The sequence below is a fragment of the Prinia subflava genome, chromosome Z (genome assembly GCF_021018805.1).
Source record: "Prinia subflava isolate CZ2003 ecotype Zambia chromosome Z, Cam_Psub_1.2, whole genome shotgun sequence".
In the NCBI taxonomy this organism is placed as follows: domain Eukaryota; kingdom Metazoa; phylum Chordata; class Aves; order Passeriformes; family Cisticolidae; genus Prinia; species Prinia subflava.
Genome location: NC_086283.1, coordinates 56,440,132 through 56,456,675, shown reverse-complemented (window position 1 = coordinate 56,456,675; position 16,544 = coordinate 56,440,132). Strand labels below are relative to the sequence as shown.

Genomic DNA, 16,544 nt, shown 5'->3' with positions numbered 1-16,544 from the left:
GCTCCCCCAGCCCGCGCAGCGGTGCCTCGCTGCGCAGGCGGCGGGGCCCGCTGCCGAGGCGGTCCCAGCGCCGGCCCGCCCGCGGCACGGAGGGCCCGCCCGCCGGGGCCGCCCCCGTGGCCGGCGGGCGGCGGCGGGGCGGTGTCTGTGGGCAGGCTGTGCCCGGGTCGTGCTCGCCATGCTGCCGCCGGTGCTGCTCCGCCGCCCGCTCGCCGCCGCCGCCCGCCTGGCCCTGCCGCTGGCCGGCCCGCAGGTAGCGGCGGGGGCGCGGGGCGGGCGGGGGCGATCCCCTCCGGCGGGGCCTGTCGCTGTCGCGACACCGTCTGTCGCGAGCCTGGCGCCAGGCCCCGCCCAGAGTCGTGTGGGGTCCTTTGGGATCCATCCGCGGGTCCCCGTTTGGAAAAGACTGCTGAAATCAGCGAGTCCAACCCGTGCTCGAACGCCACCAGCCTGTGAACCACGTCGTGGCACCAAGTGTCACGTCCAGCGTTTCCTTAAACACTCGAGAGACGGCGACTCTGCCATGTCCCTGGGTAGCCCATTCCAATGTCCCATCACCCTTTCGGTCAAGAATTTCTTACTGATGTCCAGTCTGCACCTTTCCCGCTGCAGTTTGAGACCGTGACATCTTATCCTGTCAGTGTCCTCGGCCTCCAGGAAGAGGCCGACCCCCACCTGGCTATATCCTCCTTTCAGGCAGTTGTAGACAGTGATAAGGTCATCCCTAAGCCTCTTTTTCTCCAGGCTAAACACACCCTGTTCCCTGAGTTTCTCCTCGTAAGACTTGTGCTCCAGACCCTTCACCTGCTCCGTTGCCCTTCTCTGGAACAGAAGTGGTCCTGCAGTGTCCCAGTATCGGCCTAAGCAGCACAAAGCTTCAGGGACTCCCACTTCCCGCAGAAATCCAGTGTGGAATGGGTCACTGCTGCTGGCTCCCCACTCAGTCAGGGTCCTGCAGGGGTTTATAACAGCCCCAAGGAGCTGGGACTCATGGCAGCCAGTACCAGATGTGTCATGATGCAAAGGGCCATTGACGAACAAATCCTTTGGTTTTCACCTGTATTCAGCGACCTGGAAGTGCAGCTAATGAGGGGGTCAGGCTCTTCTCCCAGGTAACAAGTGACAGAATTAGAGGAAGTGGCCTCAAGCTGTCTAAACCAGGAGAGGTTTAGATTGGATATTAGGTTTAGATTGGATATTATTATTGGATTTATTCACTGAAAGGGTTGTAAAGCACTGAAACAGGCTGTGCAGGGGAGTTGGTGGAGTCACCATCCCTGGAAATGTTCAAAAACATGTAGATATGTTACTTGAGGATATGGTTTAGTCGTGGACATGGCACATCTGGATTCACAGTGGATAGGACAATCTTAAAATAATTCTAAACAGAAACAATTCTGTTCTGTGGCTTGAGTTGCGTGGTGCTCATGCCTGCAGATTTTTGTGAAATAGAACGTGTCCAAAATCCATCCTGTATCTTCCTCTGTGCAAACATGGGCTAAGGCCAAAGCCGTGTTTTGGCCTCAATTTTTCATGTTTTACTTGAGAGGTGTGTAGCCCATTCCAGGTTATTGAGGCAGTTGCAAAAGTGCACCTAGTCTGGGACTCCCAAAGGATTTTATCTAATATGAACAACAAAACTGTCTTGGTCAGCCCTTAGGAAGCAGCCAATAAAGGGCTAGGATGCAGACTTAAGCAATCTTGTGTTGGAATGAATCAGTCTTTCCCAAGTGTTGGTATCCTTTTCTTTCATTTGGCAGTAATATTAATTTGCTAATACTGGTATAAGATTGTAGGTAGAAAACTCAGTAGCGTGAGTTGGCTGGGTCAGTGCAACACTGGCAGATGTTGGTGTTGCTTCCTCTTTGGTGGCATCTCAGCAGCCTTGCTTTTGAATAACGTGTTTAGCCAAATGCGTCTTGCTGCTAACTTCCTGAGGAAGAGGTTGAGAAAAGGAAAATCCTGCTTTGTTATGAGCTAATTATTAAACAGTCGAGTGCATAAAATAAAAGACACATCACAGTCTGTTGCATTGCCAAAAGGAGTGGCAGTAAACAGTGGACATTGGAACTACTTCCAAAGAAAAGTATCAAAAGGTAATTTTTTTGTCGTGGACATCGTGAAGCACCCCTCTCCTAATATGCAGTAATAGATCCTCCTGTAGTATTGCATTAATTAAAAAAAATTAGAATACAACTTTCTGGCTTGAGAATTATTTTTACTATTTTTTCTTACTATTTTCCCTCAGGTATGCTTTGCTACAGGCCCCAGGCAAAATAATGGCATTTTCTACGAAATTCGCACATACGATATTAAGCCAGCAAAGATGAAGGAGTTTTTGGAAATGGTCAACAAGTACTTTCACTTTCGCACAGCTCACTCGGAGCTGGTGGGATTCTGGTACTCGGAGCTGGGAGCAATGAACAAGGTGTTTCACATTTGGAAGTACGGTACGGTCAGCACCCCTTTGCACTGCTCTGCTCTCTCTGTGCCCCCTCTCTCACTCTAGGCAAGAGAGAAGAGGCTTACCTGGCTTTTATTTGTTGCTCTTATTGTAAGGATGTGCCCCCAAAACGTTGCTCCTGTACTGAGTAGTGACAAGAACATTTCAGAGCTTATCAGGACAGCTTTGACGTGTTGGGATGAGAAAGTTACTAATGTTCTTGAACAGCAGTCTTTGTTCAAAACAGGTGCAATAGAGGAACTGTGGCATTCATGGTAAATATTTTTAACTTAGAGTCAGTTCCACAAATGTCTTGAAACTTTCAAAATGAATGGAAAAAAGGAAATACGCACACATATGCAGTCTGTGTGTGTTTATATGCATGTATAATTGTTGTTGTATTTTAGCTCAGAGTACCAGTCACTCCCATTAAAAAATGAACTGCAGTTTTCATGCTTAAACTCCTTCTGCAGTGGGCCTGTACTGAGTTTGGAAACCACTCCACCAGGTCTGACTACTCAAGCATGCAGGGTGTTTTTGTTGCAGCTTTAACCTTGCTAGCAATATGATTTTTGCTGTATGATCAACTTTGTATGTTGTTGGAGTTGGTTCTGACATGAAAGGTTCAGATGAGCCAAAAAAGCTACTGTTGTGTGAAAAACTAGGTGTGTGCTGGCTGTGCTTTTTGTGGAGCCCAAGGGAAGTGATACTTGGGTTATACAGGGTTGGGAAGGCACACTGGTGTAATTCCCCTTGAACACCTGCAGCAGTCCATGTATGTCTGCAAGTTGAGACAGTGCTCATTGAAGTGCAGTGTGGTCACAGTACCTGTTTAGACTAAAAGATCACCCCTTTTGTTTTGGAGGGATGAATTGTGGAATCATAGACTCAGAGAATTTTTGGTTCCTCTCAACCATGTTGCTCAGGACCACATCCAGCCCGGCTTCTAACATTTCCAGGCATCAGGCATCCACAGCCTCTCTGAACAGTTTGCTCCAGTGCCTCAGCATTCTCACAGTGAAGAATTTCTTCATTGTATCTCGTCTAAATCTTGCTCCATCCCAGAAGGTATTTAAGACCAGGCTGGATAGAGCTCTGAGCAACCTGGTCTAGTGGCAGGTGTCCCTTGCACATGGCCAGGGGGTTGAAACTAGGTCATGTTTAGAGATCCCTTCCAATCCAAACCATCCTGTGATTCTAAATCTACCCTCTGTCAGTTTAAAGCCATTCCCTCTTGTCCTGTCACTATATGTCCTTGTAAAAAGTGCCTCTCCAGCTCTCTTATAGGCTCCCTTTAGGTGCTGGAATGCTGCTATGAGGTCTCCCTGAAGCCTTCTCCAGGCTGAATAGCCCAAACTCTTTCAACTTGTCTTCACAGGAGAGGTGCTTGAGCACTTGGATCATCTTTGCCACTTTCTCTGATGTCAGTCATTCTTCTCTCATCCACCAAGCTGTAACCCCATCACAGAAGGCCACCAAATTAGTCAGCCACAATTTGCCCTTAGTGAAGCTGTGTTGGCTGTCATCAATCACCTCATGGTCTTCTGTGAATCTTGGCATAGTTTCCATAAGGATCTGTGCCTTGATATTCCAAGCACAGAGGTGTAGTTCTGCAGTTCTTGCTTATGTTCCCTTTTAAACATGGTCTGCCATAACCTCTCAAATACAACAAACTGTGGCTTAGCCTCTTCCTCTGACAATTTCCTCTGGACCTGTGAGTGTATCTCATTGAGCCCCCTTGATTTGTGCACCTTTATGTCCCTTGGGTGGTCTCAGACCTGAACTTTTCCTATAGCGGGTGGTTCTTCATTTCTCACAGCCCCTGCCTTTGCCTTCTCAGACTTGTGTGGTCTGGCTTGAAGGCAAAAAAGGACGCTGAGTACCTCAACATTTTTCATGACCGGGGCAGCCATGTCTTTCTTTTCCTTCAAGAGGCGGCCATTCATTTGTCAGTATTTTGAGTTCACTTATTTGAATTTATTTATTTAAAATATTTATTTGTTTGTTTGTTTATTAATTTATTATTTTATTTATTATTAATATTTCTTTATTTCAAATTTATTTTATTATATAATTAGTTCACTAGTTTGAATTTATTTTAATTCCTGCTTCTCAAAACATTTTAGTCTTGGCTATTGTTACTATCTCTAAATCAAATCAAAACAAAATAAAACAAAACAAAACAAAACAAAACAAAATAAAATAAAATAAGCTATGTGAAACCTTTAAAATGCAAAACTAAGGGAAAAACTATAGCCTTTGTTTCCTAACAGTGTTTCGCATGTCTAATGGTGGTGGTTCCTCCCCCCACCCTGAGACCCACACTATGATCTGAGAAATGAACAAACTTTACAACATCCTTCCTTCTTGATTCATCAGACCCCTGCTTACATAATTGCTTTATTTACCACTTAGTCCCAAGATACTGATATTTCTCAAGGTTCTTCCCATTGTCATATGCTGGATTTTTCTTTTGTAATATTGGGATCTGTCTGCAGAAATGTATTGCTTAAGATACCACTGCAGCCTAAGCAGTTGAAATTCACACTCTTAATCAAGTGCACTTGTTTTCCATTAAGAGAAAAAAAGGAAGAAAAAGTTTTGCTTTTGGGCATTTAATATCTTTTTATGTAACTGAACACACAAACATTAATTCTACACTTTTAATGCCACTTTATATTTTCTAATTTTTCCTTAGTAGGCTATTACTTCTCCTGATTTTTTTTTCCACTTCATTGCCATATCCACTCTACTTTCTCCAAATCTTTTCCTTGGTAACTGTTGCCACATCCAATAGTCCCTGCATTTGCCATGTGTAAATCTTTTTTAACAGTAAAATTGCTTAACTTATTTTAACTCTTCTGTGAACTTTCTAGGAAAATTTCATTTGGCTTGAATCCATTTTAATCTGAGAGCTAAATCAGATTTTAAAGGAAGTTTTGCAGAATTTAAAGGAAACTTACCACATCTGCTTTGAGCTAATATGATGTCTAAAAATACTGGTTTCAAAATTAGATAAGTGTAGTTTGCCTTCTTGTAATTACACATTTTGATTGAGTCTGACGTGACACCATACGCATTTTTTAATGTTTTTTTTTCCTTTCTTATAGATAATTTTGCCCACAGAACAGCAGTCCGGAATGCATTAGCAAACGACAAAGACTGGCAGGGAAAATTCATCTCTGCAGCTCTCCCCTTGATGGAGAAGCAGCACAATGAGGTTGCTTACCTGGTGCCCTGGTGTCAACTTGGGAAGCCTCCAAAGGAAGGGGGTGAGCTTATCTTTTCTTTTGCTGAATAAAGTTACCGACACTAACAAAAAATGGCTTAAAGTTTAAACCAAGTATTGCATAGTTTTATGACCCTTTATGTAACAAATGCATGTACATGCGCCCGTGTGGAAAAGGTGATGTAACACAGATGAGGGACAGAGTTTTTCAGAAGGATTTTACACTAACATACATCAATAATTGACTAGAGTGCTGACAATTAAGGTTGTTAATGATCAGAATTGTGATTTGCTAAACGAACATGCAAATTGGCAATGCCATAGTAGTGAACAGAGCAGTCATCCCTGACTTCCTTTGTCTGTCCATCAGTGAGAGATCATTTCCTTGTTCTCTTTCACAGAGATTTTCCTCTTAGCAATTTGCTTTGATGTTACTGTTTCTTTCACATAAAGTTTAAAAGATTCCCTACATTTTAAAGATACTTGGAAGTCAAACATAAGGATCTACTCCGTGATCTTGCCAGGTGCAGAGGTGAGACTGACCAAGCTGCAGTTCTGCAGTTCTTCCTTATGCTCCTTTTCCTAACAATCACAGGTTAGGTGTAGAAGTCATCTGCCTATATATTTTCATTCTCTCTGTAGCAAATTTGATGTTAATAATATTGACTGTTCCCCAGTTTATGAACATTGACAGGCTTTCTTGCACGAGGTGACAGGGAATAGACCTTGCTGCACCCCTCAGCACATCTATAGATACAGTAATCTTTGTTCTTTATTTCCCCAGGATTCAGAATTTTATGCTGCTGTTGCTGAATTTGAAAGCAGTCGAGTTGTCTCTAAAACCTGGAGAGATGACTTCAAACACTGTTGTAGTTTATCTCCAACCCATTGTTGGAGAGTGACACCAGACACTGCCAAGTGACTTCCTAATACTGTGTCAACAATTGTGATCTGAAGTAACTACTTGAGCAGAAAGAAGACAAACAGCTTTTAGCAGGACTGGGGTATTTGTAGGATCCCTACAAATAAGGGAGATTGGCACAGCAGAGGTGCAAAACTAGTCCTGCTGTGTTGGTTATGCTGTCAGATATTACTGTGACCAACTGCTAGGGGTCAAAGGGGTTTGTAATGTCATAAACCACTTCAGTGCCAGAAAACATTACCAGTCTTAGAAAAGACACCAGACACTGCTCAAGCACTCACCCAAATCCCTCAAACAAGTATGAGCAGTTGTGATGTCTGCAAAGTAGTCTGAATGTCCCGAAGTTTCCATGCAACATTGAAAATTGCAAAGTTGGGCTTTGTGTGAAGCCTTCTGTTCTTCAGGGCCCTGGTACTTAGATTTACACTTGAACTAACTGCAGTTACTGAGCCTGTGCTCATGTGAGCCTCTGGAAGCAGTGAGTTCTTGAACATGTTGGGAGGAAGGACCAGTTTCCTGCTGTCCCCAAATAACAGGGAAATATCGTATTGGTCTCACAGCAAATACACTGTGACCATGAGACATGGTTTGAGATCTGGTTGTATTAATTTGTATTTCCTTCCTTGTGGTGGTGTTTGCCTTTTTTTCTAGGTGTATATGAATTGGTTACTTTCCAGATGAAGCCTGGTGGGCCAGCATTGTGGGGTGAAGCATTTCAAGCTGCAGTCAGTGCTCACATCAACACAGGATATACCAGCCTGATTGGTGTTTTTCACACAGAATATGGGTTACTTAACAGAGGTACTCATCAATTTCTGACAGACTTTGGCATGGGAAGGGGCAGAGGCAGAGGGGCAAGCCCCTGTCCTGGATCAGGATTGGTCAGCTTGCTGAAAATGTTGGTGTGGATCGCCAAAGTCCTGTAAACAGTCCTTGAACCCAGCTTTGTGCATTGGGTTTTAGGCCTAAGCTAGTGCCACAATCTTAAAAGACTCTCAGATCTGCTGTTAAAGTCAAACCATGCAATGGCTCAGTAAAAGACCATCCCACCACGGGCATGCCTGGAGAATTGCTTCTGATAACTGCAAGGCATGTAACAGATGAAGGCAGATTGCTAGGACTTAGCGTACGTGTTGTATTGCAGCATACTATAGTGCTCAGCTGACTATTTGTACTTTCTCAGTCCATGTGTTATGGTGGAATGAGAGCCCAGATCACCGGGCAGCAGGAAGACACCGTGCCCATGAAGATGCCAGAGTTGTAGCAGCTGGTAAGACATGATGAATCTAGAGAACTCACTTGTGTTACCTGCATGCATGCTGAAAAGAGTATTACTTTTCATTGGAATACTGTCTTAATTAAACATGCATTTAATTTTAGTGCGCAATAGTGTCAGATTCTTGGAGTCCCAGCAAAATGTGCTTCTGATTCCTCTGCAATGCTCACCACTGAAGTAACCTTCTTCCAAAGGAAGTAACTGATGGCAGAAGAGACAAGATGGAAGTGCTGTCAGCAAGTGACCTGGATTCCCATACCCTCATGAGCTGAGCTGTTCTGTAGTTTACAAAAATTGGATGCACAATGCTGATCCGCTAACAATGTAAATCAGCACACTGATAACAATTGTTAAACAGAAGTTTATTGTGATGTTCCTTCATGTCCACAACAAAGAACTTGAGCCATACCATGACACAAACCATGCTTCACCAATCATATGTTTAAATCCCTAAGTTCTTAATCATTTTTTGCATAGCTAGGTCATTTATCAAACTAAATTAAGTACTCTTGTCCAGCATTCCAGCCAGGGGTGGTATCATTTTTGTAACATACTTTGATGCCTCTTATAATTATCACATCTTAGTTACTTCGTACAGTTTAAGAAGGAAACCTCCCAGATATACCTTTCCCAATTATGTTTTAATCAGACTTCTCACTGTATTAATTCTGAGCAATGTACAACGTCAGTGTTGCTGGACTTGCACTTAAGTGCAACCCCAAGGCTGATTAGGTAGTGTATCCTTATGATCTCTGCCATGAGCCTTTTAACTAATAACTTGTTATGGTTCATTTCAGCTTTTTCCTTTTTTGTTCATTAAATGCTGTCTGAAAACTGTGAGTTATCCACACAAGTTTTGCCTTGGGTATCTTTAATATTTGTTTAGGGTGCTAGAGATGATTAGCCCTTCTTGTTCAACTGTGTCATCAGACTCATCTGATTTACATGTGCTGGCATTCTTTGAAATACTTTTGGTCAGACTGTTAAAAGCTAAATAAATGAGCATAAAACATTAATTTTTAGTGTTTATGGCTCAAGCTCTTTTTTTAAACTATGAAATGATAAATCCCATTCTGCAAGTACAGTATTCATTTTGCAGGTCTTGTCTTTTGGTCAACAACTAATTGCTTTAGAACCAGTAAGCTAGAGTAAATAGCATTAGGATAAAGGGCACGTGGGCTGAGAAGTCAAACTGCTATTTTATGTACAGTGGTACAGAGCACCCTCTTCTGCAATTTATAGGTATTGACTATAAATTGCAGAGCACTTGGGAGGCTTTTCTACATGTTAATCATGGATCTGCAATAAGCAGTTGAGTACTGAAGTATCTTTGTGCAGTTTGCCTAATAATTATTGCTTCTTTAAAGCGCATTACGATCTCACAGAAAGCAATAAAACAAGCTGTAGGCCATTATGCTTGCGTCCAAGGTGGGTGTGTGGGATGTGGCTGCTGTAGTTAAAGGAGTGTAACAGGTCCCAGCTGCTACATCCATGTCCTCATACACTGCCCCCTCCAACAAAGCCATGTTTAGCATTGTCAGAGTGGAACAAGCACTACTTCAAAGACACCCCTATCTTACATTTTACAAATCAACTGTTTAAGGTACAAAGAGCTGATGAAACAGTGTATTGTTTAGAACTCTGCCTTACAACTGTTCTTTCAAAGGAAGATTATTTACTAACAAAACCACAGACAGAAAAATGGATAGAGAGAGTTAAAAATACTTTTTTTCTTTCATTTGAACACAAGAATTGTTTCACTGGGTTGGTTGGTTGTTTTTCTTTTTTTAAATTAAAACTGTTTTCCTTAACAGCAGCATTAAAAGTAAAGAACATCCAAGACATTAGAGGTGGTCTTTATCCTGAGTAGCCAGCTGGACACTAGATCAAAATAGAAAACACGAAATTAAGAGGGCTGGGCAATTATCAACCACATGAAGTTCAACAAGGGAAAGTGCCAGATTCCGCACATGGGGTAGGGCAACCCTGAGTATACAAACAGACTGGGGAACAAGATGTTGGAAAGCAGTAGGAATGGGCCCTGGAGAGTCCTGGTCAAGGGCAAGTTGAACATGAGTCAGCAGTGCCCTGCTGCCAGGAGGGCCAACCCTGTCCTGGGGTGCATCAGGCACAGCATCACCAGCCAGGCAAGAGAGGGGATTGTCCCACTCTGCTCTGCACTGGGGCAGCCTCACCTCAAGTGCTGTGTGCAGGTTTGCCACTGATGCCTTTTGGGACTACCTAAAAACAGAGGCCAGACAAAATCAAGGGGAATAAAAAGTAGTTACATCTACTGAAGAGCCTTCAGGTACATTTCAGGCAGACAAAGCCCACCCCAGAGGCTAAACCCAAAAACAGACAACAGGTCATGGGCTTTCATGGTTTTATAAAAGTTTGGTCCATTTGCAGATTGGGGGTTAATCTTTCAATTACAGCTCCAGGTAATGAAGTCCTTTACCCAAGTTTGCTCTCACTCACTCTGCATTCGCTATTGTTTACATTTTTCAGGGCCTGAGACAGTAAGGTGTCCTTGATCCCCAGGCCTGGAGAGGAATTGTTTTGTCTGACTAAAATGGAAAAACAATACCTAACACTCTATACAGAGTTTAGAGTTATACACTAAAGAATTGGAGGATTAAAAATATATGAAAAATATGAAAGCTAAGATCCTAAGGCATCATTACAATGTAAAAAAGGTATTAAGCCATTAGAGAGGGTTAACAAAGATGGTGAAGGACCCTGAGAGGAAGCCGAATGAGGAGCATTTGAAGTCCCTTGGTCTGTTCAGCCTAGAGAATATTGAGGGGAGACCTCATTGCAGTTACAGCTTCCTCCTGAGGGGGAGAGGAGGGGCAGACACTGATCTCTGTGGTGACCAGTCACAGGACCTGAGGGAATGGCCTGAACTTTTGTCAGGAGAGGTTTAGCTTAGGTATTAGAAAAAAGTTCTTTCCTCAGAGGGTGGTTAGGCACTGGAACAGCTCTCCAGAGAAGTGATTACAGCACCCAGCCTCACCAAATTCAAGAAATGTTTGGACAATGCCCTCAGGCACACCATGTGACCCTTGGGGATGATGTTGTGCAGGGTCAGGAATGGGACTTGATCCTTTATGGTCCATCCCAACTCAGCATATTCTGTGATTCTGTGAAATTTTAATTGGCTTCTTATTTCAGGATGAATTTTCCTGATGAGTGTAATGTCATGAATTGGTTAGATACTGGAAGTTGGATGATGGTGATACTATAGGCAGTAGCAGACAACATTTTAGGATCAGTTTATCCTTGGGCAATCAGACTGTTATTCTGCTTTCATTTGTAAACTGCTGTTCAAAATCAACCGAGCGTGTAGGGTGTTTTTAGGAATGAGGAACAATCAACTTGCATCTCTGTAATATAAATTCAGAGGCAGGTACTTGAGTTGGCATTTAAACATCCAGAGAAATTTGTTATGCTTTGCAGCTGGATATGACAGTTAACCAATCACTTGCTAGAGACCTTTTTATTTACTAACTTTAGAAGTTTAATGTAGCACTTACCTTTATATCTTGCATTTTCATTTACCTGAAAGTAGTACATCTACTCCATACTAGCTTTTAGAGCTACTGCAATCTCATGCATTAAAGTTCACGATAAAAACAGGCAAAACAAAAGCTTCTAGCAGTGCTCCTTGAAATAACAAATGCAAAAATTACACTTGGGAAGAGCAATGGTGCTATAACAGCTTTATTTTTTACTTAATACAAGGCAATTAGAGTGCCTTTTAATACTTCACATAACAGATATTAGCAAATACAAATATATATACTTTTTTTTTTTTGCTTTTAATGAAAATGTCCATTTAAGGGTTTAACTTAGAAATTTCAGATGTGAAATCTCTCTAGATTTTTGCAAAGTTAACAGATATTCCAGTGCAAAAATAGATCCCATTACAGATAGCATAAAGTGCTTGGAACAAAGGACCAACTATAATTCAGGAGGGAAAGATAAGCACAAAAGTGGTTGTTTAACCATGGGGAAATTACAACTCCTTTACTAAAATACAAATGTACTACAAAGAGGGATGCAACATGTCAATAGTACTGAAGTTTAAAATAAGTTAACACCTCAGTGTAGTTTCATTATCAAGAGTGGTTCATATAATCTGTATGATTCTAGAGTGATTTTTCCCCAACATGTACTTGAATGAGTAAAAATCAGTGGCTGTCTGAATGTATTCCATGACAAATCTTTATGCCAGTGTTGCATTACGCTGTCTGTTCAGTACAAAGAATGCAGATCAGAGCTGTGAAGTAGTTTGGTTAATATCCACATTTACTGCAACATTTTGTCACAGATAGTAGACCCTATAAGCATGACAGTCATGGGGCAATAGAAATCAACAATCTTTTTGGTGGGCTAAGGAAAGTGTATTACCATGTAACTGTTGTTTCCTGATACATGAATAATTCAAATGAGCAGTTACCAAGAGCAAACCACAGCCCTTTCAGGACCGAATCTGAATCCTCCTTGAACTCGTTCTAGCTCTACAAGCACTAGTTTGGTGCAGTGCAAAACGTTAGCCCATCACTTCAGTGATGTCATGCCAATTTGTAGTAGTGACTTTCAGCAGAGACAAGCCTCTAGTACCTGCTACTCATTTCAGTGATACTGCACCATACTTGCAGCCTGTTATGGAGTAGTCATAGCTGTAGCTCTGCTGTTTCTGCACCTGGAAGTCTGGTGTATTCATCACCCTGTAACTCATCCCCATAGAGTGATGATGTCATAAAGGTAATAACAAAGCATGTTTTAAGTGAGGTATACCAATCCCCTTTACACTCCTTTTCTCAATCCCCTTAGCAATCAATTATACAGATTAAAAAAAAAAAGTATGACAAAGGCACTTCAGCAGAGCCTGTACTAAGCTCTTTACCTCAAGGCAGGACACAGAGGGACAAGGAACTTGTTTTAACTGTGTTTTTAAAATGTTGAGTTGGTCAGTGTTACCAAGTATACTTGGAAATAAGTAATCAATCTTCTTCAGGCTCATGCCAGCCTTTTCAGTATTTGCTGGGCTGCTATGGTCATTCACAGAAGAAAATGGTCCATGATCAATTCATGGAGTAGCATCAAAACTAATGCAGAACCTGTGCGGGTATTTAAGGCAGAGGCATGGCATACAGGAACAGCTCAGGAACTGCACTTGCGTTCAAACCACATTACTGAACCAGTTTTTGAGTGTAAAAGCAACACAGAGGGGCCCAAAAAGCGTACTCTCCCATGACCGTTGTACAATGTGAACAAGAATCGGTTATTCCTACTACATAATTTCCCCTCCAATATTAGTCTGGCTTTGTAAAACTTGAAAAATTGACTGATGAACTGTAGCACTATTATCTTGCACTCTCTTATTTTTCAAGGGGATTTTTACTGAAACAGTTGTTTGTCACATGTATAAGTGTGTATTCTCCAGTTAGGGATCACCTAATGGCTGAAACTACACTGCACAACAGAAGCAGAAACTTACACATTAAGGTTATACCAGTTTCCAAACAGGAAAATTTTAGATGAACAACTTGCAGTTGTTTGCAGATAGCAGCTGATTGCTAGAATCTGGAACATGGTCAGATCATGAATGCAGCTATCCACCACATGGATAGAAAGAGAGCATAGCATTACAGGCATAATGTAAAGAAATACCGTGGCTACAAAGATCAACTGAAAGCATTTTCAATCCCTAATTATGCTACCTACCTATTTAAAGTCATAAATAATACTGTTTAAAAAAAAAATCTACATCCTGTTTCTAGTTTTATCTGGCAAAGCCAGAAACAGCAACATGCTTGTGCTAAGCAGTAATTCCAGATGATGGGTACCTTTCTGGTGCAAAGCAGGGGTTAAAGAGCAGATATTACAAATCTGAGTGACAGCTCATGATTTAGAATTTGCTCTTGGCATTAGCAGCTTGTACAACTACTGAGTTTGCTGCTGTGGTCCAAACCCTATGTTTGCTTCTCACCCACTTCTTTCTACTAGACGTTCATGCAGCTGCAACAGTACCTCAGAGGAGCAGGAAAGTACTTAACTGCACAAACACCTAGTCAGAGTATGTTGTTGATTGTGACGCTGGTGGGACAATCATGCATTTGGAGGGTTCACAGTTCTGCATATCACCACTTGCTGATGAAGATGTGTGGTTATGATGGCCTGTCTTCTTGCCATCCCACCTGCACAGTACTGCTTTGTGGCCTCAGCTTTGTCACCACTGACCTACACCAGCCTAGAGAAAGTCTGCTGGCCAGGTAAGTTCTCACAACTTAGGGCTACAACACTGGTGGTGACTTGTCTTGCCACTGACTGTTTTGGTGCATTCATTGCCAGCAATGGATATAGCACCAGCATATTCCCACTCCTGACATGAATGTTCTAAAGTCTAAAACATGCATGTCTAAAATATCTGTAAATAACCACTGGCCATGATTCCTCAATCAATTATTTTAGCAACCCTAATAAAAACATACTGTACAGGACAAGATACAGTATGGTTGAAAGCCCACAGCATCTAGTGGGTGCTTTACCACAGCTTCAGAGTTATCCTGTAATGAGCTAAGTTCAAGTCTTTCACTGGAGAACAGTACAAGACGACTCCATGAGGCACTGCCCCTGTAAAGGAATTGTTTTCATTGCATTGAATTGCATTGCATTGAATGGATATCAGTAGAGTGTCCAGTTACTTTTCCTCTAGCTTCTTTGGGAACATCCTATCCCAGGAAAAGGAAGTTTGCATTCTGCTCATCATTTCTTTGATGAAATTGGCTCACACACAACTTTCTTTTACCTTCTCATCTTGCAGGAAGGAGTTAAGGATTGCAATGTCTACCACAGTCTGGTTTTTGTGCAATGACAGGTCCTTAGTATGGTCGTCGTCACTTTGGTCCTTAGCAAAATTTACAAAAACCTAAAAGAAAAAAAGGCCATGTCACACACCACCATAGTATCTCACTAATTCATGGCATTTTAAGCACTAGACATCCTGAAATAGTCCTGGGATTCAGTACTCTGCTGTGTTTAAATGCCCTTATAAGATAGGTCAGGTTAATTGGTGAATGTACTCCTACCTCTGCAAAAGAAACTTTTGGCAAGCTACTAAAAACTTACTTGGTCAAGTGTGGTCTGGGAAACGGAGTAGTCTTCTATGTGGAGTCTCTTCTTGTTCTGGGAGAGAATACTGAATATTTTGGCCAGGGAGGATGGTGAAGAGGGAAGTTGGTACTGCAGCATATTCCGATGTTTTTCCTTTAGGACACTTCCAGGGAAGGCATGCCCGAAGAACTCCTCAACAGGCTTTAGGTCTGGGTTTGCCCCTGCAATTCTCACCACTATGGTGTAACCATCTCCAAACCTGCAAACAAAAATGTCAGTACAAGAGTTAAGTCCTCTTGAAATACAAGTGGGCTAAAAATCCAGCAGCATTTCCTATAGTCAGAATAGCAATTGAAATGTGGCATGAGGAACTAAGCCTAACTGTATCTCCCTAAAAATGCAAACTCTGTGGTGTAAGCGAAAATGAAACACCTACCTGTTCTTTAGGTGCTGGACACTGCCCAGACACCTGAATCGCCCATTGACCATTATCGCCATTCGAGTGCACAAGGCTTCACATTCTTCCATGCTGCAGGCAGAAATAACTACATTAGTACTGCAAACAGCATTGAGGGGCAGAGCAGAAAGGCTGAGCTTAGCATCCAGCCTTGACAGATGTAAAAGCCGAGGTATGACACAGGCGGGGTGGTACTTACCTGTGAGATGTGAGCACCACTGATCTCCCCTCTTTGATTACACTCAGAGCACAGTTCCACAAGAAGCGACGTGCTTTGGGATCCATCCCTGTTGTTGGCTCATCCTGCAAAATATATACAAAAACCAGATTGTGCTGCTGTGTTCTACTGACAAATACCTGATCTTGGAAATGATCTGTCCATTCCTGATTATGGAAACATTGAAAATAAGCAACTTCGACTCATTTTCTAAAATGAGAGTAATTTATGCACCAGATTACTAATTAGTCTTCATTTCAACCCGTTTTTCAAGACAATATTGATGAGCAAAGGTTGCAGACTCACCAGGAACACCACAGGTGGCCCTCCAATGAGGGCAATGGCTGTGGAAAGTTTGCGTCGGTTCCCTCCACTGTAATTCCCAGCATATTTCTCTCCGTATTTCACAAGGCCCAGTTTCCGAATTGCCCACTCTCCAACCTATGACAGATAGCACACCACCACCTTCAATCAACCATAGCAACATCTGCACAAAGAGGTTTTTCTTACAAGCTTTAGCTTCAAAAGCAGCTTTCAGAAGGGCCATTCATCTGAGGATCTAATGTGGCATGGATATGGGTTTTGAAACACTCTGTGCACCTCAGGATCGGGATGTATGTAACTCTGACCCCAGGAGGCCTGAAAAATCAAATGGCTGCAGTTTATTGGCCACTGGGCATGAGTTCAACATCAGCTGAGCCATATTAACCAACAGTCTATTGCTCTTAGCAGCACCAGCTTCAGCAAGCTTTCCTGTTACTGCGGGCTTACAGCAGGGGCATGGACACTGCTGACCCACAGCACTCACACCACAGTGCATCTTAGCCCTTTGGATAGATGGAATCTGGTTTGTTGTTCAGTAGTATCCCTAATGGTGC

General features: G+C 42.4%; 2 protein-coding genes across 3 annotated transcripts in view; one reads left to right on the top strand and one right to left on the bottom strand.

The window, feature by feature from the left end:
* The first annotated feature begins 100 nt into the window (after window positions 1-100).
* On the top strand, window positions 101-8,886 carry NIPSNAP3A (nipsnap homolog 3A). Its single transcript, XM_063423804.1, has 6 exons — window positions 101-253; window positions 2,249-2,450; window positions 5,554-5,715; window positions 7,246-7,395; window positions 7,778-7,864; window positions 7,975-8,886. The coding sequence occupies exons 1-6, from the start codon at window positions 179-181 to the stop codon at window positions 8,049-8,051; spliced, it is 753 nt and encodes a 250-aa protein (XP_063279874.1). The 5' UTR covers window positions 101-178; the 3' UTR covers window positions 8,052-8,886.
* Window positions 8,887-11,577: 2,691 nt separating this feature from the next.
* Window positions 11,578-16,544, bottom strand: part of ABCA1 (ATP binding cassette subfamily A member 1) — a 91,676-nt gene continuing 86,709 nt past the window's right edge. For both annotated transcript variants that reach the window (XM_063423801.1, XM_063423803.1), the window contains exons 46-50: window positions 15,973-16,107; window positions 15,649-15,752; window positions 15,429-15,521; window positions 15,008-15,251; window positions 11,578-14,807 (exon numbers count right to left, since the gene is read on the bottom strand). In XM_063423801.1, coding sequence (XP_063279871.1) covers window positions 14,667-14,807; window positions 15,008-15,251; window positions 15,429-15,521; window positions 15,649-15,752; window positions 15,973-16,107 — 717 coding nt within the window. In that variant the 3' untranslated portion in view covers window positions 11,578-14,666. The remainder of the gene's footprint in view (window positions 14,808-15,007; window positions 15,252-15,428; window positions 15,522-15,648; window positions 15,753-15,972; window positions 16,108-16,544) is intronic.